The following is a 26975-nucleotide window of genomic DNA, read 5'->3' as shown; positions in this document are numbered from 1 at the left end:
ATTAAATTAATGTAATTTTTTAATGAAATTAAATCAATATTTAAAATTAATAATATTTTAAGCAAAAACTTGATTCTTATATTTTTTTTGTAACAAAATACATTTTTCTTTTAAAAATACTTTTAAGTTAATTAATCCGAAATTTATTTTTCTTATCTTGAAAGATAGTAACATGAACTATCAGAAAATCGAAAAACCAACTAAAACATTTAATATATATTTTCTTAAAATGCCCCCAAAGCTTGAACTTTTTCTTAAAAAAAAAAAATAAAAAATAAATGAAAAAATCAATGAAATAAAATGTAATTTTTATATAAATTTAATTAAATTGTTGTAGTAAGGAACATTTTAAATAAACAATTCAATTTGTCCTTTTTTTTATAAAATTGTTTTAATAAAAATTAAAATTATTTAATAAAATTAATTATTGTTGTAATTTGCAACATTTTAAACAGAAAATTAAATTTTTAACAAAATTTTTTAAGTGAAACTTTTCCAAAAAAAAAAAAATGATTATGTTTATTATTCCGAAATTTATTTTACTTTATTTGAAAGACTATAACTTGAACTATAATTGGAACTAAAAATAAACTGAAAATTTTAAAATAATTTTTTTTGAAAAGCCCTCAAACTTTGAACATTTTTCAAAGAAAAAATTAAAAATATTTCTAATAATTTTTAATAATTTTGCATAATTCTTTGAAGTATCCTTTTAAAAATAGCCAAACACTGTAAAATAAGTATTTAAATATGCTGATTTGATGCGTACGTGTTTAACTTGAACTGTATCTATGTATGTACGAATATAAGCATTTTATATCTGTAAGTATGTGTAAATATCAGAGTGTGTGTTTAAAAAATTTTGCTTGAGATATTAACATGTTGATATGAAAAAAAATTTCACTTTCTTTTCGTTGAAAACTTAAAATAGTAGCAACAGCCAACGTACAAACGATAAAAGAAACCCAACTGAAGGAAAAAAATGGCTTGTTTATTTATATATTTCTTGTTTCTTTTTATATTTCTTGTTCATTGTTGTTGTTGTTGTACATTTACCACTTTTTTTAGTTTGTTGTAGATGTTTTAGCAATTAATGATTGGTGGTTAAATGGTTAAAGGAAACACAAGAAACATAAACTTCTTTTCATTATTTAAGTGTCTTCTGCTTATTTTTTTTAAACCAACAACAACAACAACAACAAAAAATCATGTTCATGTAGTAGTTAACAAACCACATTCACTTCTTTTTGTTTTGTAAACCCCCCCCCCTTCTTAACACCGCGCCATGTTTTATTTGCCCAAGAAAACATCTTTAAATATTTCCTAAACAAAACCTTTCTTTTATACATATTTTCAAGCTGTTGCTGGTTATTGTTGGGTGAAGCCTATTAGCTTGAAGACAATACACAGAGACAACCAGTCAGTCAGTAAAATTTTTTTTACTGAATCCAACACTCGGTTTCTTTAAAGATTTTTTTTTACCATTTCTTCTTAAAACAAGATCTTTTTTCTTTCTCATAGTTTGTTTGTATTGTGTTTATGTGAGATCTATAGATCTTGTTATACGTCAGTTACCGTTAGTTTCTCTTTTGACCCACATTTTGTTTTTGTTTTCTTCTTTAATTTTTTGTTGAAATAAAAAAAAGTAGATTCTAAGTCAGTAAGCTCTGGCTTACTGAGATAACAGACATAACAACAACTACAGCAAAATACCAGCAGCAGCATTAACAATAATAACAACAACGATATTAATAATACATAAATAAAAAAGAACAAGAAAAAGCAACCAACATCTTCGTCATCGGCATTATTATTGTTTTGTTTTTAGCCGAGTACAATTCTCTCATTTATTAAAGCCATATTAATTCTTATAAGAATCTGTTAAATGTGTGTTTGTGAGAGAGTGTTTTTTTGTTCTGTTTTATTTTTTATAAAGGCACATACAAGCTTCCGCTTTATTTTTGCTCAATTGAATTGTTAATAAGGAGCAAAAGCAATTTCCTTAATATTTGATTGTAATGAAATGGAAATTATTTAAAATTGTGTTCTAAATTTATTTAGAACAAACATTTAATGCAAATCTTGTAATCTGTTCAAAAATCTTTATTGTTGTAAAAATGTGGAATAGCAAAGGAGGAAATTTTTATCTTTTGTAATAATTTTAGCAGTTATGTTAGATTTTAACTCACATGCTTAAGAATGAAAATTCATTCAGAGCTTTACACAAGTTTATTGATCGTCTGTATTATTTTGTGCCCGTTTCATTTATATTTTTAATAAATTTAAAAAAAATTTCAATAATAAGTTTATAGACAATTTTGTACTCAACAAACATTGGCTGATGGTATATATAATAAATATTTATTTATTTATTATTTTCAATGACCTAGCCTATTAGCCATAACACTGGGCAACAAAATCGAAAAAATTTTAGAGGCTTTTTAAACCACTACACAATTTTGATGTATTGTGGTTCCAGCAGTACAAATATGGCCCAAATTTTAAATTCTATGGAGAAATTTTTTTTTATGAATTTTTTTAGTCGTTTCTCCACATAATTCATGATAACTCAAAAAAGGGTTAGTCCGTTATTATTATTATAATAAACTTAGAAAAGTTTAGATTTACATAACCTATAATCCGTTTATATATGTATTGCGTTTTAATCGGCTCAAAGTTATAATAACAAATTGAAGCAAAAAATATATTTTTTTTGTTTTTTAAGAAACTCATGAAAAATCGAAAACGGCAGAAATTGTTCAGGTTTATTCCTTTATCGCAAACCCACATATAATAGCAACGAAATGAGTTATCGATCATTAAAATGGATTTATTTTTTTCGGATTTATTCACAATTAAGTGAATTAGCTCATTTTCACAAAATTTTAGTTTTTTTGAGGTACATATAATTGGGTAGTTAATGTTCTTCTTTCGATTGACTGAATTTTGAAAACATTTTTCCCATGCTATGTACAAATTTTCACACATACATATATTGCATTTGAATCGGCTAAGTAGTTTCGGAGTTATAATAACAAATTGAAGCAAAAAATATATTTTTTTTACGTGAAAATAACAATTTTGTTTTTAAAAAAATAATTAAAAATCGAAAACGACAGAAATTGTTTGGATTTATTGCTTTATCGGAAAGCCACATGTAATAGGAACAAAATGAGATATCGAACATAGAAATCGATGGATTCTTTTCGCATTTATTTACAATTAAGTGAATTCGCCTATTTGCAGAAAATTGTATTTGTTTACAAGCGTGTTCTTTGAGTGTAAATTTTACATATGTTTTGTTATTGTAACAAAAACAAAACACATGTATAATTTACACTCAAAGTACACTCTTGTAAACACATACAATTTTCTGAAAATGAGCGATTTCACCTAATTGTGAATAAATTCGGAAAAAATCAATCGATTTTTATGTTCGATATCTCATTTTGTTGTTATTACAAGTAATAAACTTGAACAATTTCTGCCGTTTTCGATTTTTGATGAGTTTTTAAAACACAAAAATTAGCTATTTTCACGTAAAAAATATATTTTTTGCTTCAATTTGTTATTATAACTCCAAAACGACTGAGCCGATTAAAGCCGATTATTTAAAAAAAATAATCAGCCCTTTTCAAATAAACTAACCTTTTGCAAGACTATATAAAATATACATACGTACATACAAATGTAATTCTTCTTAAAATAAATTCAAAAAAAAGATATAAGAATTTTTAAAATCATTTTATGCCTATTAGAAATATTTTCTTTTAGATATGGTCTAAAAATAATTTAATATTATGTTAATCAAAGTAATAATACTCTTTCCCCCACCCAAAATACATTAAAGCTTTCAAAGTCTAATGGCGTGACGTATTTCAGACTCTTTCATTTCATACATTCTTTAACTTTCATTCGTTCTTGTATCCAACTGTTAAACCAAATCACATCGTCATTCATGCAAAACAACAAAAAGAACAACAAAAATCACTGAATCATTTCATACTCGTATTGTTTACATTCATTCGTGTATTGCTGTTCTTTTGGTAGTTTTTGTTGTTGTTGTTTTATGCTGATGCTATTGTTTGCTTGGTACATAGTGTTGTTGTTAACACGAACAGCTTTTCATTTCTTTTCGTTTATTATTGTTCAGTGTGTGCTGTTGTTGTTGTTTAGAACCTGATTAAATTCACGCATTTACTTTCATGCACACACATCTGTTACCACTAACATTTGTAGCATGAGGTTTGAACTGTCTGTCTGTCTGATTAAGCTGGTTGGTTAGATGGCTAAGTTAGTGTCCGTCTGTTTATGAATGTTTGTTCTAGCATAAAGTGTTAAATGTTGTTTGTTTTTGTTAGTATGTTTATTTGTATTTATTTACTTTTATTTAGCGTGGGCTTCTTAACTGTGTTGTGTGCGAGCACGTTGTTGTTTTTGTTGCTATTTGATCATTCTTTTGTACTCATATTTAGTCTCGTGAGAATTTCTCAAAGTGGGTCAATCGTTTAAAAATGCATTCTTTATTATGATTCTTATATTTTTTGTTCGTTTTTTGTTTTCTTTCTTTACTTTTTATTATTTTTTAATCTTTACAGTTTTATTTTTTGTAGCTTCTAAGAGTATGTATTTCTTTCAAACAAATAATACCTGATGCATGTTAGTAGATAATGAAAAAAATATTGAAAATGATTTTTATTTTTTAATTCCAAAAAGGTGTGTATTTGTATTTCAGTTGAGTGTAGCTTTTGTTTTGAAATTTGATTCTTAGAAGTTTGTATGTGTTTTGTGTGTGAGTGTTTATTTTCTAAGTTTAGAAGTGAAGTTTCTTTGGTTTTCTTTCAAAATAAATTTAGGTTAATTGGATATTTGTCATGGCAATCACAGAATTGGATTTAGACTTTCTGGGTAATTTTTAATGCTTGAAAAGGGTTAGAAATGCATGAAGATTATCAGATTATGTATGTATCTATTTTAAAAGAGAAATGTTTGAACATTTTAAATTTTACTGATATTTTTTCTTGTTTAGAGCTTTAAAAGTAACAAAACGGTATATTTTTTTTATATAAATTTCAGTATTTTTTTATTTTAAATTAAATAAATGTCACTTTAAATTGCAATTCTTTTTAAATAAATTGTATCTAAAATTCTTTTTAATTTATGTCCTTAAAATTTAAATTTCTATGTAAAACATAAAAAGTATCAAAATTTTAACTAAAAACGTACTCAAAATTAATACTTTTAATTAAAATTTGTTTAGGCAATATCTAGTCAAAAAGCACCGACATAGTACTTTTATCATTTTTTATGTTATACATAAAAGAATGTCAAGTAAGTACTGAATTCCGAATGTTTTTCTTTTTAATGTTTGGTACTAAAAATAAAAATAGTACTTTATTGTCAAACTTCATTTAGAACCTATAAAAGTACCGAAATAGTATGCAGTCGAATTTGTTTGATATACAAATTTGTTTTGATACTGGATTCCATGTAGTTTTTTAATGTTTGCTTTAAAATTTTATGAAAGTAAAAAATTAGTACTTTATAATTTTTTTTTTAAAAGGCATCAAAGTAGTACTTTTACAATTTTGTACATTTTAAATAACAATAGTTTTGGTAAAAAATATGTTTTGTAAATGTTTGGTAACATTTTTAAAAAAGTACCGAAATAGTAATTTATTATAAAGCTTGTTAGTATTAAAAAGTACCAAATTAATAGTTTTTTCAAATAAAAATTTATTATTTTTATAAAAAAATAACTTAAACCATTTCAAATGTTTTTTTTTGAACTTTTGGTATCAAATTAAAAAAAAGTACCAAATCTTATCAGCTTTCATAAAGATTTTTAGGAAAATTTTCTTAATGATCTGGACTAAGCAAGAAAATAATATATAATTTTTATCCTACAAAAACTACAAAAATATTTTTAAAATGTTTTCGTAAAATTTACCCGTTTTTGGTACGAAATTTATGTAATATATAAAAAGTACCTTATAAAAAATAAAATTTTAAATTTCTTTTTTAATTTTTATTTGATTTTGTGGTACATTGTTTTTGGTACTCGATGGAAAAAGTACTAAAATTTTTGATACCCAATTCTACAATTTTTTGTTAGTTTTTGTATGTAAAAAGTATAAAATGCCTTGTTTTTAAAAGCTTTTAATTATTTTTTGAAAATAAATATTTTGGTAACCGATTTAAAAAGTACCAAAAATGTACTTTGTTTTGTTAGCCAGCATAGTATAAATTTCAGACATTTTGCCTATATTTTTATAAATATTCTTGAATTGTATAAATACCAAACTTGAATAGTACGTGAAATAGAACTTTACAACCAATTAAGCTCTAACTAGAATTTTTTTATGTTCAGAATTTAATTTTATAATATTTTTGTATAATATTTTTATACAAGATTTAGTACTTTTGTACTAAAGTAGTTTTAAAATGTATTTCTTTTGTGTTTTAGATACATTATTCAAAAGTACCAAATTGGTACTTTTTTATTGCCATCAAGTTTACTGAAACAATCTCTAAAAAAATGTCTAAAACCTTCAAATCTGTAATTTAAATTACTCATATTCACACACTAATAAAAAGTGCATCCGTTATAAAAATCATTACTTCAAAATTTAAAAACTTAAATAAAAAAGTCCACTAGATAACCGTTTAAATGAACTACAAAACATACTCTAAAAAAACCATACATACAGTCTCATAAATACAAGTACATACATACATACATACATACATACATACATACATACATACATACATACATACATACATACATACATAAATTAAAAAAAGTTTGAAATGTGATTTTTTATTAAAAAAAATATAATTTTTTTTTTCTTTCAAATATAGAAAATATAGTTAAGATGATTATCATTACCAACCACATAATCATGATGATAATCACCACATTAATAATGAAGATAATCATTATCAAAAATTGTTTCTTTACAAGTCTTGTCTATCTATAAAGATTGTCATTGGTACTGGTTGGTTGGGTTTTGTCTTTAAAATTCTCAAATTTTACTTTCTCTTGTAGGAAAAACATATGAAGTATTGAAAGACCTCAGCACTATACAGCCAACTACAACTACACGGTAATAACAACAACAAAAACACTAAACCAGCATCTAGAAATACATGAGTTTCAGCAAAAATAAAAAGCAACAAAAGCTTTGTTGAAATAAAAAATGGCAAAGAAAATAAATATGTTGTTTGTTTGTATTTTTTTTAGATGATATTTTAAGAGAAAAAACTAAATAAACAAACAATAACAACAACGACCACAACTGAAAACATGTGGAAAAACAAGAAAATTTTATTGCTGCTGCATGTGAGTGTGTGTGATACTCTTGAATAGAAAGCCAACAGCCTGCCTGCCACACAGTGAAGCCAATACAAGAAGTTGGGAAAATATAAACTGTTTTTGTTTTACAACAAATACACGGTAACATCAACAATAACAACGACGCCATTCAACCATCATTACAAGTATGTACATATTTTTATATATGTACGTACAACCCAGTAGTTCTGATTGACTATACCGAACTAGTGGTTTTACCTACTATTTAGAGTGACCACTAGTTACATAAATATCTACGTGACTTGTCATTTTAATATGTATGTGTCCTGGCCCTACATAATATCTGGTCCGAAGTAGTCAACACATTGAATTCACCGATTACATAGAGTCAGTTACCTTACTAGCTACCTAACTGGTTACTAATTCACGTCAAATAGTCAGTTAAAAAGACATCTCCTTCCTCTGACTACTCTAAAATAGATTAGTTCTGGTAGGTAAAATAACTACTTTCTAAAATGCAGTACAAAATAAACGTTTAACATGCCTAAACTCTAGATTACTTAGAGACACTTAAGTGACAATTGACTTTACGCTAGATTACATGGGATGTATAAAGTAACCAATTGATTTCTCTCTGCACTACAAAGAACACATACGTGTTAAATACCCAAAACATATAAAGAGGAGTCAGCCAAGGGATCAGACAGTGGTGATAATTACGGTATCTAAGGGATACATTGTCTCCTTGTAAAACTGCTGGGATATGTATGTACGCAGCGTAGAGAGCAATATATACTTTTGCAGGAAAAAAAATCTCATACTCACACTTACAGTACAGTGGGGTTAAGCTAAAGAAAATATGTGATTCAAAATTTTTACAATTTTTTAAAGAAAATTATAAAAAAAAAATATCAAAAATTAACTAAATACATACTCATCCGATTGAAAACAAAGGATTTATATCTTAAGAATGTAAATACAATTCGGATGTCAATCATACTAAATAATTGAAGTAAATTTCCTGTTAATTATAATAAACGATTCAATTGGGAAAAATTACTTAAATTGTTTGCTTTATTTACAAATGAATCTTTAAATTGTTTTATTTTTGTTAAAACAGACTAAATTTTTTAAAATTTTTTCCCATATTTGGTAATACTATGTATATTTTGGCAAATTTTATTAGAAAATACAAAGATAAAAGCAATTTTCATTATTTTAAATTAACAGTTTAAACTGACTATATTTAATTTTTTAATTTAACTGGTTGGTATGTTTTAGGCTAAGATTGCGGCGAAAAATAAGTTACCAATTACAATCTTGTATGAAATGAATTTAACTCTGATTGGTTTTTTGCTATTATCAATCTGTTTATTGAAACCGAATATGTATATATTTTCTATTAATTTTTTTAGTTTTTGTATACATATATTTACAGAATATATATTGTTTTACTATGAGAGTAAAATCTGTCACGTACGGTATGTCACGTACGATATTAAATTTTATTTATTATAAAAACATCAAAAGATTTATGTCACATACGATATATCCTTATTTCGTTAGATTTTTTGGAAAACAATATTTCGAAAGAACTTATTTTTTTTAAAACAAATTAATTTTCATATACTCTTATATTTGCTAAAGGTATTCCACATTATAGGAGTACATGGATTAGGTTTTTGACAACAGACTTGTTGGCTCCCAGTTATCTAGATAAACAATTCGTTGCAAGTTTATTAATAGTTTGGAAAATACATTTAGATCTCTTAGTTCTCGAAATGGTTCCATTTATAACTTTGCTAAAACATTTAATTTTTTTATAAACCAACCAAAAACATCCTCTTTATTTTATTCATAATTTTCTCACAATCATACCCACCGTGCCCTTTGTTGTGTATTGTTTTACCTTTTGTTGTTGTTTATTTATTATTTTCAGTTGCTATTTGTAGTCGTCCGTGTAGTGTGTAAAGTATAAAAAAAAACAATAATAATGGCAACGTGCCTTAACATCATGGTCGCCTGGTGGAAAGTTAAGAAAAATAACACAAACAAACCTCAAATAACAACAACAATTCATCACATGCACACAATACAAAACATAACAACACGCATACATTTGTACATATCAACAACAGCAACAGTAATAGAAAAAATACTCAAACTGTTACCGTTATTTTAAGTTACAATCAAAGAGCGAGAGAAAAGAAAAACAGGGAGTACTAGACTAGAGCAAAAAAACACTAGAGAAGGAAAATAAAAATGAAACACTTGCTGTTGCCATTTTTTCTTTTTTTTTTTGTTGGCAAAAATAACAACAACGAAAAATCCATAATGACGACAAATGAAAAATACAGAAAAACAATAACAATATAAAACTTTTAGTAGAGTGTTTATATTTTCCAAGTTTATTTATTTATGCTTTTTCGTGTGTATGTGTGTGTTTTGTTGTATTTTAGTTGTTATGCTGGTTGTTGGTTTTGTTTTCGTTGCATTTAAAGACAGTTGAATGTTCGATGATTTACTGGAAATTCCTTGTAATCATGAATAGCAGCTACATGAGCAAAAGCAAAAACTTAAAAAAAGCTCCTCTTAAGATCAGCCAGTGACTATGGGGTTTTTCTTAGATTTTCTTTGGAAATAAATTTATGAATTTAATCATACATACATTTATACATACATATGTACGTATGTATATTGTGTGCTGGCAGTAGTGTGTGCAAATGTGGAAAAATTATTATTGTTATTATACATTTACCACCATTATATTAATGATTTGTTGTTTGTTGTTTTATTTTAAAGAAAAATTATAGAGATTTTTTATGTTGGTTTTTACTGTGAACATTTTTACAAGGTAAATGATACTTTTTACATGTACATAAGTATGTATGTAAATAGTTATGTTTTTTTTGTTGTAGATACAACATGTTGTATGAGTAATTTGGTATTTTATCTTTTTGTTTAAATTGTTAATACTCATACATACTTGTTCATGCAGGCATATGTGTGTATTTTGCTGATCTATTGGTGAAAGGTGGAGTTAAGCTTCAAGTATTTTACTACTTTTTTTCTAAAAAATTTAAAGAGGATGTAGACTGTTTGTTTTGTTGAAAAGTAGAGATGCTTTTCATTTTGTAAAATACATTATGAAAATGTCCTTGGATTTTTTGTTTGTTTTATAAACGAAGATTTTATTTATTTAAAAATTTGTTAAAATCGTAAAATTTTTTTGAGTAACAAGGGAAAATAGTGTTTATGTTGAACACAAAATGGGCTGATTGTATAAAATGGTATTTAATATGTACATTTAAAACCACAGGATGGGTTTCAAGGTGCTAAAGTTTATTAACTTTTATATTTTAAAAGTTAAATTTCTTTTTTTGTGTGTTATTGAGAATCTTCGCAACAAACGATCTAAAGTAATTAGTCTATAGTATTCTCGTGTTAAAACTTAGCAATTTTGAACAATAGTACTTTTTTCAAAAAGGACCTTAGATAAAGTATATTTAAATTTCTTTATATTATTATGGTATTAAAATTCTAGGTAACATAAATAACCCGAGCCTTTTCGCAAAAGGTACTTTTAGCCAAAACCAATTAAATTAGGATTAATTGGTCGAGTATCCTTTAAATAAAATATAAAATAATTTGTTTAGAGTGCTCCCGTGTTATAACTAATTCATTTGGGAAATTAGTACTTTTTTCAAAAAAGTACCTTTTAAAAAGTACTTTTTTCAAAAAAGTACTTTTACGGAAAAATGATTATTTTTTCTTTTTACCAATATGTACATAGTTTTTATTACGTTATGACTTTTTAAAACTAAATTTCTTAGAAGAATTTTTCTTAAAAACTTATATTTTTTAAAAAGGAAATAATATTTTTAATCTAACTTCTTTACTAAATTTAAAAACCATATTTCTAGCTAAACTGGCCTCTTTTACCCCATATGAATCACAAAAGAGTAAAAAAACAAAATCATATAAAAATCTACTAGTTGTTTTATGATTCACTTCTTTTTTTTTATTAATAAAAAGACACAATAAAACTATAAAAAATTTACAAAAATATAAAACCATACTCGTGCGTGATTACATAAGTGTTTGTATGTTTTGTTGTTGTTTTATTTTCTGTATATTTGGGGCTATTATTGTTTGTAACAGTGCAAAAAAGCTAGTTAATTCTTTTATAATAATTATATATGTATTTTTTTTTGGTTTATCATTTGCACTCTTTATTTTATTATGACTTTAAGTTTTTTGTTCACTTTTTTCTGCAGTTAATTTCTATATTTTTTTTAATTGCTCAACAAACGTGATTTATGAAAAGAAAAGAAACAAAAATTAACTAGATGACCAATTCCATTTAAAAGAAAAGGTAAAACTATCAAAATAATATGATGGCAGCAAAAAAAAAAATTAACTGAAACAACAATGCAAAATTTTAACAAAGGCCAACAGATTTATGCAATACGCAAACTAAGAAAAAAAATCTGGCAAAAAACAAAAATTGTTACAAGCTAAAAAATAACAAAAAACATAATAAATTGTTATTAAAAATTTTAAATTAAAAAAAAACTACCACACGAGCAATAATTATAATGAAAGATGACTCAGCACTAAATAAATAAATAAAAAAACTAAAAATGTATTGTACCTATGTGATTGTAATTTATCCATAATATAAGTTATTGTATGGTTATTTTTAGTGGTCCATTTTTTGGGAATACTATACATAACAAGTTGGATATGTTGTATTCCTGCTGATCTATTCACCTGCTCATGAGCTATGACCGTCTCCTACATTCGGCCAATTGTTCAGAAGATTGACTTTTTACGACTGTCATCTGGCTGATTTTGTCCTGGTGATATTTAAGCTAAATTATATGAAAAATCTTGAAATTTATAACTTTTAGAATCTTTTTTATTTTTTATTTCTTAAGTAAGTTTTGTCTTACAACATTTTTAGTGTTTTATATTTTGAGAATTTGTAACTTTTTGTTTACACTTAAACAGTTAAATAGAATTCATTTCACACCTTACTTTTCTAGTTAAAACCTTCAAATATATTTATGGCTAAATTCAATTTAAATTAAACATAATCGGACAAATGCCAAAGAATGACTCATGAAGTAATTTAAACTAAAAATTAAATATTACAGAAAATTAAATTCATTGAAATAGAAAACAAAAAATTTAAAACTTGATTTGGCCATTAACTAAAAGAGAGCGAAAACGAAAGATTTAAAACAGAAACTTAATTTTTGTTTTCTATTAATAATTAAAATTATCGATCAATTTTGTAGATACGATTTTTTCTCATGTTATAAAAAGTCTTAACGTGATAAGTTATTTTGTTATTGTTAGAAAGCAAAAATAGGATTTTTTCTAAAAAAGTACTTTTTAAAAGTACTTTTTCGAAAAAAGTACGGTTTTGGAATACAGATCAGTTTTAACTTGAAAACACTCTGAAACAATTATTTTGTATTTTTTATAAGTAATTAAGCTAATAGGTATTATTAGAATAGTTTTTTTTTCGCTAAAAAGTATTTTTTTTTCAAAAGACTCGGTTTCTTCATGTTTCTCTGCTATTCGATAATACCGCAAAATAATGAAATTTAATCAAAATGTTTAAAATATGATTTTTAAATTTAGTAATCTAATTAAATTGAGAATGCTGTTTTCTTTTTTTTTAAATTTAAATTTTTTATAAAAGTACTTTTACGAAATAGAGCTATGATAAGTCTTGACGTGATAAAAATTATTTTGTTGTTGTTAGAAAGCAAAAATAAGCATTTTTGCGAAAAAGTACTTTTTTGAAAAAGGTACTTTTTTTGAGGTACTTTTTTGAAAAAAGTACTATTTTACCAAATGACTTATTTTTAACAAGAGAATGTTGTAAATTAGTAATTTTGTATATTTGTTAAAGAAAATTCAACTATAAGTTTTTTATTTATTTGTTTTTAGCTAAAAAGTACTTGTTTCCATATCGCACAATAATACAATATAATAAAATATGAAAAACAAAGATACAAAATAAATGCTGTAGAAATTCCTGGGAAGTGATACAGTTTTCTGGTAAAATCTGTCGAGTACACCAAGAATCTTATTTTGAAATTTGATAAAAAAACTTCAGTTAAATATCAACTGATATAAAGTTTATCGGCGGATTTAGAAAGAAGAAACTGAGTCCTTTCGAATGGTATATATATATTTTTAACCAACTTTGAGAAATCAGTGAATATTTCTCTAGAAAACATATATATTTTTTTTTTTAATTTTTTCACCATTTTTCGAATTTGCAGATATTTTAAAACAGCATTTTATAAAAATTTAAAACAAATATTTGCTAGAGAAATACACATAGATTTTTCAAGATTTTATTCGTAAAAATAAATCTATTTTCATTTAGTTTACTAAAATTTATCATTTAATATAGCAATTAAGGCATTATGAAATTTAATTTAAAATAAAACTTAAAATTTTCTTTATAATTTGTTTGCGTAAAACCTGTAGCATATACAAATTTATATTTCATTAAATTTAATTGCCTTAAATTAATAAATTAAAACGAAAGAAAATGTCTTTAAATCTTAAAATAAATAAAAAACAATTTGCAGCTTTCAATTCCACAAAATGTCTTTATTTCTGTAACGAAATTGCTGAAATCTTTAAGATTTCTTTTAACAATTTCTTTGGTAAATTAACAACTTTGTTAGAGTAATTAACTACATTGAAAAAAATACTTAAATACTTAACAAAAAGCAATGTTAATATGGGAAAGAAAATACTTGTGTATTTCAGAAAATTAAAATTCATTATATTTAACTGATTTCAAACATTTTAGCAAAACAACGAAATTGTTAAACTTTTAAATTTTAATTAACGGCGGCGCTGGTAATTAAAAGTAAACATAAATAATATAAAAAACAAATTCAACGTTACAAATTTATGTAACATTATTAAATAAAATAAAAAGGAAAATGGCTAAAACCAGCTAAAGAATCCATAAAATCAAAGCAAGGATTCCACTAATTATAAAAAAAACCAAAAAGAAATTTCTCTTTTCTATGGTTAATAATAAAACAAGACACAAAAGTATTGTATATAAAAACCAAAAAAAAACCAACCAAAAACTCTTAATTTACAATTCACTTTTATTTTCTATAGCAAATTAACAAAAAAAAAACACAACAAAACTAAAATGATTAAAGCATAACAAAAGAAAAAAAAACAATAATAAAGCTAAAAATAACATGATTTAAAACGAAAAGCTTAAAATAAAGAAATAAAATCAAAAAGAAACAACGGCTAAGAAAAAGTAAAAATTATTAATAAAAAAATAAAAAAAATCAACAAAAACTGAAAACCAACGCATTCTTCATTATCTTATGGCTTGAAATCAAATGTAAAGCAAAAGAAAACACATTCACACACACACTCTTGAAAACAAAAACGTAAGAGTTAAGAAACAAACCTGAAACGCAGCGAAATTAAAATTCTTATCATCATTTTACCACTACAGCTACATTATCTTATATAAAAAGCATATCACTGTGAGTGTGTGTGTGCTTAAGTTTAAATGCACTACCAACTACAACAACAACTACTTTACTAAACCAGTGTTGAATATACAACAACACAAAAAAACTTTCACTTTACACAATAAAAAAATTTGTTGAAGCTTAAGAAAAAAAAAGTTGAATGTTTAACTAACACCAACATACAAACAAATAAACAACCAACCAACCACAATTTTTATTAACAAAAAGATTTTTGTTTTCATTTTGATTTACACCAACACCTTTTGATACCCTTTTTTTTGTAAATAATTATAAAACTAAACCCATAACTTTTGCTTGATTTGTATAGAAATTTTTAACAAAAACTAGTCAGATCTTAAAAACTGTTTGTTGTTTCTTTTTTTTTGGGTAAAATAAATAATTTCTTTATTGGAGTATTTTACGGAGAGGGAAATTGGTTACTAGGGACAAGATTCTTTAAGTAAAATTAAGTGTTTTATAATATTTTACCTAATGCTTAAGTGTTTATGATATTTTATCAATATAGTGTCACAATTTATAGGGATTCAAGTACAATCTAATAAGCTTTCGATAAAGATTATTCATTTATTCATTCAATATTGAAACAATCGATTGATTTTGTATAAGAAATCAGTCGATCAATTTTTTGTAGATAATTCATAAATGATACATACTCTGCAGAATTTAAAGTCATGTCTAGGGGACGAATTAATATGCAAATGAATGTTTTTAATCGAACGTCCAAATATCATGTAGACTAATTACACAGGTCAACAGCAAAAAAGGCTTGACTAACCATTGTATAGATTTGATGCATCATGGCTATCTAAGTACAAAAATGGTAAAATTTTGTCAATTCTATGGATAGATTTTGTTAAGAAAATTTGTTAGACATTTCTGCACATAATTGTTTTTTTGTTACAATTACAAAACACATGTAAAATTAACACTCAAAGTACATGCTTGTAAGTACGTACAATTTTGTGAAAATGAGCCAATTCATTTAATTGTGAATAAATTCGAAAAGAATCCATCGATTTTTATGATCGATATCTTATTTTATTCCTATTACATGTAGCTTTGCGATAAAGTAATAAATCTCAACAATTTCTGCCGTTTTCGATTTTTCAACATTTTTTTTAAAACAAAAAAATTGTTTTTTTCTTGTAAAAAATATATTTTTTGCTTCAATTTTTTATTATAACTGCGAAACTACTGAGCCGATTAAAACGCAATATATATGTGGAAATTTGTACATAGCATGGGGAAAATGTTTTCGAAATTCAATCATTTTACAAAAAACTTCTTCATAGAATTTAAAATTTGGACCATATTTGTACTACTGGAACCACAATACATCAAAATTGTGCTGTTTAGAAGTAGTGATTTTGGCAAGCAAGACAAATATCGCCCAGGCCAGCCTAAAAAGTTTGAAGAATTGGAGGCATTACTCCTTAAAGATTATTGTCAAACTAAAGCAGCAATTTCCAACAGTAGGGAAATAGCAATTTCCAACATAAGAATTGAAGTCGAGAAAGACGATTTTGCATGTCCGAAATTAAGCTTGAACGATATAAAAGAAAATTATTTTTCCACCGAATTATTACATGCGATGAAAAATGAGTCCGAAGCGTAAGAGATCGTATGTGAAGCTCGATCAACCAGTCGAATCGACACCAAATCCAACTACCATGGAGCTAAAGTAATGCCCTGTATTTGGTGGGAGCAAAAGGGTCCCATATATTATGAGGCGATGAAATCTGACCAAACCATCACAGGAAATCTTGACCGAACGAAAATAATTCACATGAAGAGAGCATTAGCCGATAAATGCTCAGAATATGCGGCCAGACATGAAAACTTAATATTCCACCATGTCAATGCTCGGCCACATATTGTAATATCCATTAAAAACTATTTAAAATGAAGTGGTTAGGAAGTTTTGCCTCACCCACTTTATAGTCCAGATTATGCCCCGTCTGGGATACGCTTAACTTTAGAACAGAGTATCAGATATTGGCTTGATTCGTTCTTGGCCTCAAAAGTTGAGCAGTTCTTTTGGCTCGGAACCCATTTGTTGCCAGAAATATGGGAAAAGTCCAATATTTTGAATAAATTTATATTGTACAACTGTTTCAAAATAAAAGCTAAAAATTTTAAAAAAATCCCGCATATTTTAAGTCAGTTTTAGAATCTATTGAAACTGTTATACAGTTTTTGATAACTCTTGAATAGTTTTTCAAACTGCAATACAATTTAAAAACTCTTACCGATCGTTTCGTTTCTCTGTCTACTAACGTTTTGATTTCTTAAAATATTTTTTTTTTCAAATTAGTTTAGTGCTTTTTTAAAGTTTGAAGATAGAAAAACCTTTTCTATATTTATTTTTTAAAAATTTTTTGAGAAATACCCAGAACAAATGTCTAGTAAATATCTTGTAATATTTACATTTTAATAACTTTAACTAATTGCTCAAATATGAAATTTACTTTCATTTTTTGTAGACACAAACAATTTACGTAAAACACTTTTAGAAACATACAGCAAACCGACCAACTTTGAAAAGAATCTCACAGTATAAAAAAAGGTGACAAAACAAAAATTTTAGCAAATATTTTATTTCAATTTCCCTTTGTTGTTAAAAATAATTAGCAATTGAGTGTGAATAGGTGGGAAGAAAAATCTGGGCTGAAATTGTAACAACTGGTGGAATAAATTAAAGAGAACTTTTACTTGCGGCAATTCTATAAAAGTGATAATAGAAAATATATTTGCACATGAATTAGTTCAGAAGAAGGTTTATATGTTTAGGAAATAGAAAATATTTTCTTTTACTTTATTTTGGAGCAACTAGCTAATTTTAAGAGTTTAATTTTATTGAGTTTAGCAGCATTTATAAGGTGCTGTGTTACTCTTTAAAATTTCTAATTAAAACATTTAAATAGGCATTTTTAGCATAATTGAAATTTTTATATTTCTATACATAGCTAGATTTTTGATTTTGTATGATTTAAAAAGTTTTCTATTTATTTAACTTTAAGAATCTTTGAAAGTTCATCTGTTTATTAATGATCTTTTGCTATAAACTGCGTCCTATATTTTTTATAATAAATGCCCCTAAAGACAAACAAATTCCCATTACTTTAAGCCTTTAACATTTACATACCACTCTCAAACACTTTTTAGGTCAAAGAAATAGATAAATTTTTATAGAAAAAATAATAAAAACCAAGCAACACAATTGCCACTGCAACAATAAGAAAGTAAAAATAATGGCAAGAAGAAAGTGTAGGCAACAGGATGTCAACTTCTATACCAAAAAAAAAAAAAATAAAAAATAATAGATTAAACAAATAACTGGAAATTGAATATGAAAAAAATCAAGAAAATAAACTCCCACACACAGCTACTTTAAAAACCAAGAAGTTATATTTCAAGTTGAAAAATCTGAAGAAGGGGTTTCAAAGCTAAAGAAAATGTCAAGAAAATCGTAAAGAAAACCTGGCTGAAGCCACAAAAAAACCTCTTAACAACTCGTAAAAGTATCTTGTGAACATTTGGAATAGTAAAGAAATGAAATAAAATAAACTGAAAATGATTGTTATACTAGAGTAAAGTATATTTTATACTCTAGACACATAGATACACACTCACTCAGGCACAAGATACGGACGGAACGATCGTAAGCAACAACTTTCACCCATTAATATTCTTCGTGTCGTACGTTTAGCAAAAGTTTTTTTTTTTCTTTCTTTCTTTTTGTTTAAAAAAATACATAGAAAAAAAAAGTATTGTAGAAATGAAAAAAAAAACATTAACAATCTGTATCTGTTTGTATTGAATAGTAGAAACATTAAATAAAAATAAAAAAAAATTATAAAATTTTCTATACACTCACTTAGATAGACAATGCGAGTACGAAGGTAAAATGTTCAGAAACAAGATAGAAATATTTTACTATTAAAGCTTAGAGTTACACTCACACAGATACTCTTGCATTTCTAAGTGTTTGTGTGTAGAAACGAAGAAGCAACCAGAGTAGCAACATTTCTTTTATTTTTTATTTTTGAACAATTTTTTTTTTGTGTATTGTTGTTTTCTGTTCACATTTTATTTTCTTTTTTTTTTGTGGCATTTTATAAACGCATTCACTGTACAATGGCTTTACTAGTGATACCAGCTTTAAAGTCATCTTTAGCATATAAACACTCAGGGTGATGTGATTAAGGGCACCTGATTTTTATTCTTCTAAATAATTAGTTATTGTCTCCTAGTTATTTAAAGCCATCACATATATTTTGTTTATTACTTGTTAATTGGTGGTTTATTTTAAGGAAAATACAACCATTAAATTTAGATATGTTTTTTCCCAAAAGTACTTTGTCGTTGAAGTACTAAATATGAAAAATAAATTTAAATTTTTAGAGCATTTCTAACTTTTTACATGTAGAAATAAATAAATAAAAAACATGATATTACAAAATGTACTAATAAAGTACTACATTTTGGTTCATTTTTGTTTAGTACCAAATAAGTAAACCAATTAAAATATTTTAGAGTTTTTTAAATAAAATAATTAAGACTTTATAAAAAGTACTTTAATATGTTTAAATTAGTAAAAAACGTGATTTTGCAAAAAGTACCATAGTACTTACTTTTGGTACTTTTTCGTTTTAGTACTAAATATGGAAAATAAATTGAAATTTTAAGAGCATTTGATTTTACATGCAGAAATTAATAAAAAAAAAACCATGAAGTTACAAGCCCATCTTTGTTTAGTACTTAAATCAAGTGAAATATTTGAATTTTTTAATAAATAATTAGGACGTTATAGAAAGTACTTTAATATGTTTAAATTAGTAAAAAACCTGATTTTGCAAAAAATACCATAGTACCTACTTAATTTTGGTACTTTTCCGTTTTAGTACTAAATATGGAAAATTAATTGAAATTTTAAGAGCATTTCTTTTTAAGTGTAGAAATAAATAAAAAACATGATGTTACAAAATGTAGCAAAGTACTGGTCCATTTTTGTTTAGTACCATTCAAGTAAATCTAGTGATATATAGAGTTTTTTTTAATAAAATAATTAAGACGTTATAAAAAGTACTTGATTACGCGAGTACGTGATTTTGAAAAAAGTACCAAAGAACTTAATTTTGGTACTTTTCCGTTTTAGTACTAAATATGGAAAATGAATTGAAATTTTAAGAGCATTTCTTTTTACTTGTAGAAATAAATAAAAAACATAATGTTACAAAATGTAGCAAAGTACTGGTCCATTTTTGTTTAGTACCATATAAGTAAAACAAGCGATATTTAGAGTGGTTTTCATTTTAGTACTAAATATGGAAAATAAATTTAAATTTTAACAATTTTTTTTCATAAAATATAAAAGGTTTAAAATGAAAGAAAAGTGATTTCACAAAAAGTACCAAAAGTTTGCATTTTGGTAATTTTTTATACAAATATTCCAAATTATTATAAATTAATGAAATTATTAAAGATTTATCTATTATAAAATGAAAAGTACATTTGTTTAAAGTACCTTTTACATCATCTATAGTACGTTCGTGTTAAATTGGTATTTTTATTATTATATAAGTTTGTATTTTTATTTTTTTTATATTTTTGTAAAATTCATTATTTTGTAAAAAGTACAAAAGTACTAAATGTTGGTACTTTTTTGTTTTGTAATAAATATATAAAAATATATATAGAAATTATTACAGCACTAAGAATGTACTTTAAATATATATATATAAAAAGTACCAAATTTAGGTACATTTTTTTTAGTACCAAATATGTAAAGATATTAAAAACTGGACATTTTTTTTTTTACAAAATACTTAAAAAGTTATAAAAAGTACTATTTATAGGTTTAAAATAGTAAATAAAGTGATTTTAGAAAAATTAACAAAATACATAATTTTGGTACTTTTTAGTTTTTCGACCAAAAAAAAAAAGTTTTCTATTATTAAATGAAAAGCACTTTTTAAAACGTCTTAAGTACTTTTTTTGATACCTTATTTTAGAATGGTATTTTAATAAAAATTATATAATATTTTTAGTACATATTTTATGTTTAAAAATCATGATTTTTTAAAAAGTAACAAATTTAAATACTTTTTTAGTTTGGTACCAAATTACAAAATCTTGTTCTTTTTTGTTTAATTTTAATTATAAAACAACTGCCCTCAACATATTGCCCTCTTCTGTATTTACTCTCCTCATCGTACCTTAAATGTACTGGCTTATAAAAGCTAAATTGTTTTTCCATGTGTATCATTCATTGTTCAGAAAACCAGAAAAATTACGATCAACATTCAGCTATTGAATGTTTAACAGTTCGTATGTTAAATACGCTCATAAAAAACAGCAAGAAACTACCTCTACAAATAAAAAAAAACTTTGAATAAAAACTTTCCTTCTACTTCTTCAATGTTTGGTACAAAAAAAATATATAAAAGCGACTCTAGTGGATTTTATATTCCAACACATTTTTGTGAAAAAAAGAAAATTTCTTTTGCTGTGTGTAAAATGAAATAAATGTGGTTCCAAGCCACTTGTTGTTCAGCAACATGTGGCATGTGAGTACGGTTTGTATAGCAGTTTACGTTGTACTGGTACCACCACCACACCACACCACCATCATCATCATCTTCATTCAACAACATGCCACATTTATGCTTGAATTGATGATTGTGTGTTAAAGTGATAAAATTGTCGAATTCATACTTATACTACGTACTTTATTTAGTTTATTGGCCAGTGTTGGGTATAGAGTTTTGTCAAGTCTTGTTTGTTATTTTTTGGTAGCTTACTGTGATTAATGAGTTGCATGTTAACGTTTTCGGTTTCAAATCAAAGGTTAAATTTTAAAATTTTAATTAACTGAAAAAATCCAGATTAAAAGAAACTTAAAAGGGAGGCAGGTATTAGACAAGGCAAAGGAAAAGAGAATTACATTCTAAATTTTAAAAATGACTTATCTTTTTCCATAAATTATTTAGTAGTTTTTTACATTTTATAGGCATAAATTAATAAAATTCATGATTTTTATAATAGTACCAAAGTACTAAATTAAGATATTTCTTAATTTAGTACCATATATGAAAAAACAGTATAAATTTCATTATATCATATACAATTACCTAATTTCTGCCAAAAAGGCAAGATATTACGAAAAGTACCAAAGTACTAAATTTAGTTAACTCTAAATTTAGTACCAAACAGTACGAATGATTTTACAAAAAGTGCCAAAGAACTAAAGTAAAAAATTGAAAGAATTAATTTTTGTTTATTAATTTTTATAATTCTCAGTTCTCTATAGTTTAATTTGTATAATATCTTTAGCTTTACTAACGCCTTTTGGGAAAAGGTTTTCTCTTTGGCAGATAATAACTAAATCTTACTAAAAAAAATTTGTATCTCCAAAAATAGTTATTTGACTTTTTTGTTTATTTTGTACCAAATATGAAAAAATTAAACATATTTCATCATGTTTTCGAAAAAAAGCTACCAAATACAAAATGTTAGTAAAAAATCCAAATTTTACTTTATTTTTGTTCCAAATATGTGGAAATATATTAATTTACACAATAATAAATTAAAAATACTGTTAGATTTTTAACAAAATAAGAAAAAATATGTATAAAACAACATAATTTTACAAAAAGTACCAAAGTACTAAATTTAGGTACTTTTCTGATTTGGTACCAAATATGAAAAATAAGTTTATAAACTGCAGACCATCTAAAACATCATCTAATTATTTTTCATAAAAATACCAAAATCGTTTTCAAATAAAGTACTTTTTTACAAATTTTTGGAATTGTATCAAAAATTAAACATAAACTGAATTATGAAAGAAATGCTTTTTAGTTTTGCGTAAAATGTGATAAAATATATATAAAAACATAATTTTACAAAAAGTACCAAGTACTAAATTTAAGTACTTTTCTGATTTAGTACCAAATATGAAAAAAATATGTTTATAAACTGCAAGGAATCTAAAACAACTATGTATTTTCCATACAAATACCAAAATCGTTTTCAAATAAAGTACTTTTTGAAAAAAGTTATTAAAAAGGGGGTAACTTGAACATAGCAGTTTCTGACATTATGCAAAATATTAAACAAAAACTGAATAATAAATGAAATGTTTTTTATTTTTGGGTAAAATATGATAAAATATGTAAAAAAGTATTATTTTACAAAAAGTACCAAAGTACTAAAATTTGGTACTTTTTTCATTTAGTACCAAATATGAAAAAATATGTTTATAAACTGCAAAGAATCTAAAAGATCTAATTATTTTTAATAAAAATAATATAATCTTTTTCAAATAAAGTACTTTTTTCCAAAAAAATGCTATTAAAAAGGGATAACATAGGAGTTTCGGAATAGTAGCAAAAATTAAACAAAAACTGACTAATAAAAGAAATGCTTTTTAATTTTGCGTAAAATGTGATCAAATATAGTATATAAAACATAATTTTATAAAAAGTACCAAAGTACTAAATTTTGGTACTTTTTTGATTTAGTACCAAACATGATAAAATTAATATATAAATGATATAGAATCTAAAAACATTTAAATATTTTTGGTAATAATACAAAAATTTATCTCAAATGAAGTACTTTTTTAAAATGGTATTAAATTGGATGAAAAAGTGAACACAAAGTTTATCGGAATTAAATCTAATATTTAGAATTTTCACTCTTTAAAGAAAGAAATTAGAAAACATATATTTTGATTTCTAAGAATCTAAAGTGTCTAAAGTTCAAAACTGGCAAATATATTCGGTTTCAGGTATTCAAACATATTTCAAAGAGTTGGGTATTAAAGTTAATATTGAAAAAACGTTGTCTCAAAAAACATTAACTTGATTAAATCTAAAATATTTCAATTACATTTTCTTTTAATTTCTACTCTTTTCCAGATTGAAAAGCTTATTTTTATATGAACAAAAATTCACGTATTCAATTAAAAGCTTTATTGTTTTTGACCTTTAATTGAAAAAAAAACTGAAATTCCAAGATTTTCTTTTCGCGAAAATTTAGCTAGAAATATATTTCAATATAAACGAATAAACTTTTCTATAGCTTTTATGTGTGTTAAGGTTTAATTTCAATAAAACATGCGATATTAAGAAAGTACTGGATGTAAATTGTATTTAACAAAATAAATAAATTGTGTAGATATAAAAATTTGTTTTCAGCTGTAAAAGTTTTATTCATAGCTTAAAGCTTTTTAGTCAAGGAGTTTTATTACAAAAAGCAAACATGTTTTCTATTAACAGCAAAAGCTTAAGCAAATAAAGTTATAGTTTTCGCCTGGCAAGTTCTGGATACAATTAAAAACGACAGAAGTGATTTCTATTATTAAAAATGTCCCAGAAAATGTTTTTGTAATGATAGAAGAATTTTATGTAACAAAATATTGTAATGCCTTGTTTTTTAAACGAAAATCTAATTTGTTTGAAGAACCTTAATAAATTAACAAAAATTTTGATTGTCCTTAAGAATTTTTTGGTTTTATTTGGATACATTTTTCAATTGTATACAAGAATTTTTTCTATAAAAAAATTTTCCATTTAATTTTTTTTTTCAATTAAAAATTTGTCATAATTTCATTAAAAATTCTATATTTTCAGGGATTTATAAAGAAAAGTTTTTGGAAAAAATCTAATTTTTACATAAAAAATTTTGAGTGAAATTTAAAGAAGATTTCAAACAAAAATTCTCAAGAATAAATATTATTTTCGTTTTGAAAACGAAAATACTATTAAAATTTGAAACTTTTTTTTAACAAAAATCAAAGTTTCCTTAAATTATCTAAAATATATTTTTCTTTGAAATTTTAAATTTCTTGAATGTCATGTTATTTGTTAATTTTGAATATTATTTGTTAGTAATTTTGTAATAAAATATAAGAAGAAATGAAAAATAAATATGCACTTACAGCAATATCTGGTCGAATATTGGCAATTGGCATTGACAACACTACCGGGTGCCATGATGTCAGTGGCTGACGCCAAGTCCATCGTGGATGGTGAGAATTTGGTATCCAAATGTAAAGGCAAAATGTTGATAATTTTGTAGGTTTAAAACTTCTTTTTCTTAAGGCGAAAAAGGAAGTTTTATCAGGGTTCGGTGAAGAAAAATATTTTAAAAAAGGAAAAGAAAAGAGTTTGTGTGTGTGTGTGTGAAAGAGATTTTACAAGTGAAAATGAAATAATCCACAAAATGATGCTGCTGCTAATGGTAATAAATAAATTAATCCTTTAGATGAATTATGTTGTAGTTGTTGTTGTTGTGGTGGTTGGTTGTAGTGTTGGTAGTAATCCCAATTAAGTTCATTAGTAATAAAAATTCTTGTATGTATTTCTTTCTTTCTGTTGCTGTCGACACTTTTTCTTTAACACTTTCACTTTTACTTTTTGTTGTATGTATGTATGTGTATGTATTTTAATTGTGTTTAAATTTTTACTTTTTTTCCAATATTCAAGCCAATTTTTTACTTAAATTTTGTTGTTGTTGGTTTTTTTTTAAAAGAAAAGGGTTTTTTTATAAAATTCTAAAATGTTTAGTCAAACACATGTTGATTGTTGTTATAATTTTTGTAGGGGTTCTAAAAAGAATTTTCAATATTTTTTTTATTTTTTTACACAAAATATTTCTTTGATTTGTTTTATTTTTTGAACTTGTTTCTTATGTTTTAGAAAATTTCACTTTTTATATAAATTTCTTGGTTTTTTGTTTCTATATTATTTGAAATTCTGGTCTTTTATTTGAATTTTGTATGTTTCTTGTGTTTAGTTTTGTTATTGTTATTGGAGAACACCAAAATTTGAACGTAACGTTTGGTTCGACACTCGTGATACGTCTGTTTTGCGTGCGACAGTGAAAACCATGCTTATCCTCAACAAGACAACGTTTAAACTTGGATGAACACTTTCAGTTACCACAAGCTCAGCTAGAAGATACACATATAACTAAACACAAACACACGCACACACACTCATACATTTGAATTTCATTTCATTTCAATTTCATAATGTTTCTTCAAGACCAGACTAGACCAGTGTGAAGGCTTTCGCTTGGTTACATTTTACAACAGCAACGGCAACAGAAAAACTCCCCAAACAAACGCCAGCTTAAAACGAAAGAAGAAACTTGCACGAAAGACACAGCTTTAACAAAAAGCGAAAGAAGCAAAAACCATAAAAAAAATATTTATAATCATTCATCCACTAACAGTAGAAGTCGTCTCAGCAAGTAGCAAGAAGACAGAAAGAAGACTGCATAGAAGTTACTGGTGTGTGTACCACTGTCGTATGTGTGCGCCAGTGTTTCTGTATCTCAAAGCTTCACAACAAACCACGTTGTTGTAAGTTTTTGATTGTGTGTTTTTTTTTTGTTTGTTTGGCTTTCATTGTTTGTTATTCTTGTTGTTGCTGAGAGAAATGCTTTCTTTCTTTCTCTTTATAAATACGAGTATCAAAGTCAATGTAGCGATTTTACTACTCACCGTCAACAAACTGGTTTTGTATTTTTTAGTTATTTCGTTTGTAATACATCGAAATATTGGTCGTTTATTCACAAAAGTATATAGGAGGTTCAGATGACTAAATATGTTTGATAGGCCAATGTAACTAAGCGACTTTATATAGAATGTGACATTGAATTTGAGAGAATTTTGAATTTTGGGTAGAAAATGTGGTAAGCCTTGGGTAGGTCGGAGTCGTCCCATATAAGCAAATCGTGTAACTTGCAATGGTAATTTCGCATCAGTGACAGTTTAATAAACTAAAGAATTGATAGAAGGCGTTGAAATGAATTGGCTGCCAAAGACTTTCAACATCGACCAGCACTTATTGGAAACTTCTTTACTTCTGGATTTACAACATTTAACACATATCGAAATAATTGATTTTAAATATTCAGTAGAAATATTGTTGTCCTTTGGAATAAAAAAGACTTTTGTTTGCTTATGCTTTTATACCTCACGATATAGTCCATCTGTCTGTTGAACAAAAGGAGCTAGCTGGCTGATATTCTCCACAAATACTCTCTGTTGATAAAGTTTGTCTGGCATTGAAAATGGGCCA

At 25.3% G+C, this 26975-nt stretch overlaps 1 protein-coding gene across 1 annotated transcript in view; it reads right to left on the bottom strand.

The window, feature by feature from the left end:
- The window catches only part of LOC135949096 (myb-like protein Q), a 33976-nt gene extending 8795 nt beyond the window's left edge, over positions 1–25181 (bottom strand). The window contains exon 1 of the mRNA XM_065498556.1: positions 24827–25181. Within this exon, the coding sequence (XP_065354628.1) occupies positions 24827–24908 (82 nt within the window). The 5' untranslated portion in view covers positions 24909–25181. The remainder of the gene's footprint in view (positions 1–24826) is intronic.
- Positions 25182–26975: the final 1794 nt, after the last annotated feature.

Source organism: Calliphora vicina, chromosome 1, assembly GCF_958450345.1.
Source record: "Calliphora vicina chromosome 1, idCalVici1.1, whole genome shotgun sequence".
NCBI classification, from domain to species: domain Eukaryota; kingdom Metazoa; phylum Arthropoda; class Insecta; order Diptera; family Calliphoridae; genus Calliphora; species Calliphora vicina.
The sequence above is the reverse complement of the archived record's forward strand: the minus strand, read 5'-3'. Positions and strand labels throughout refer to the sequence as shown.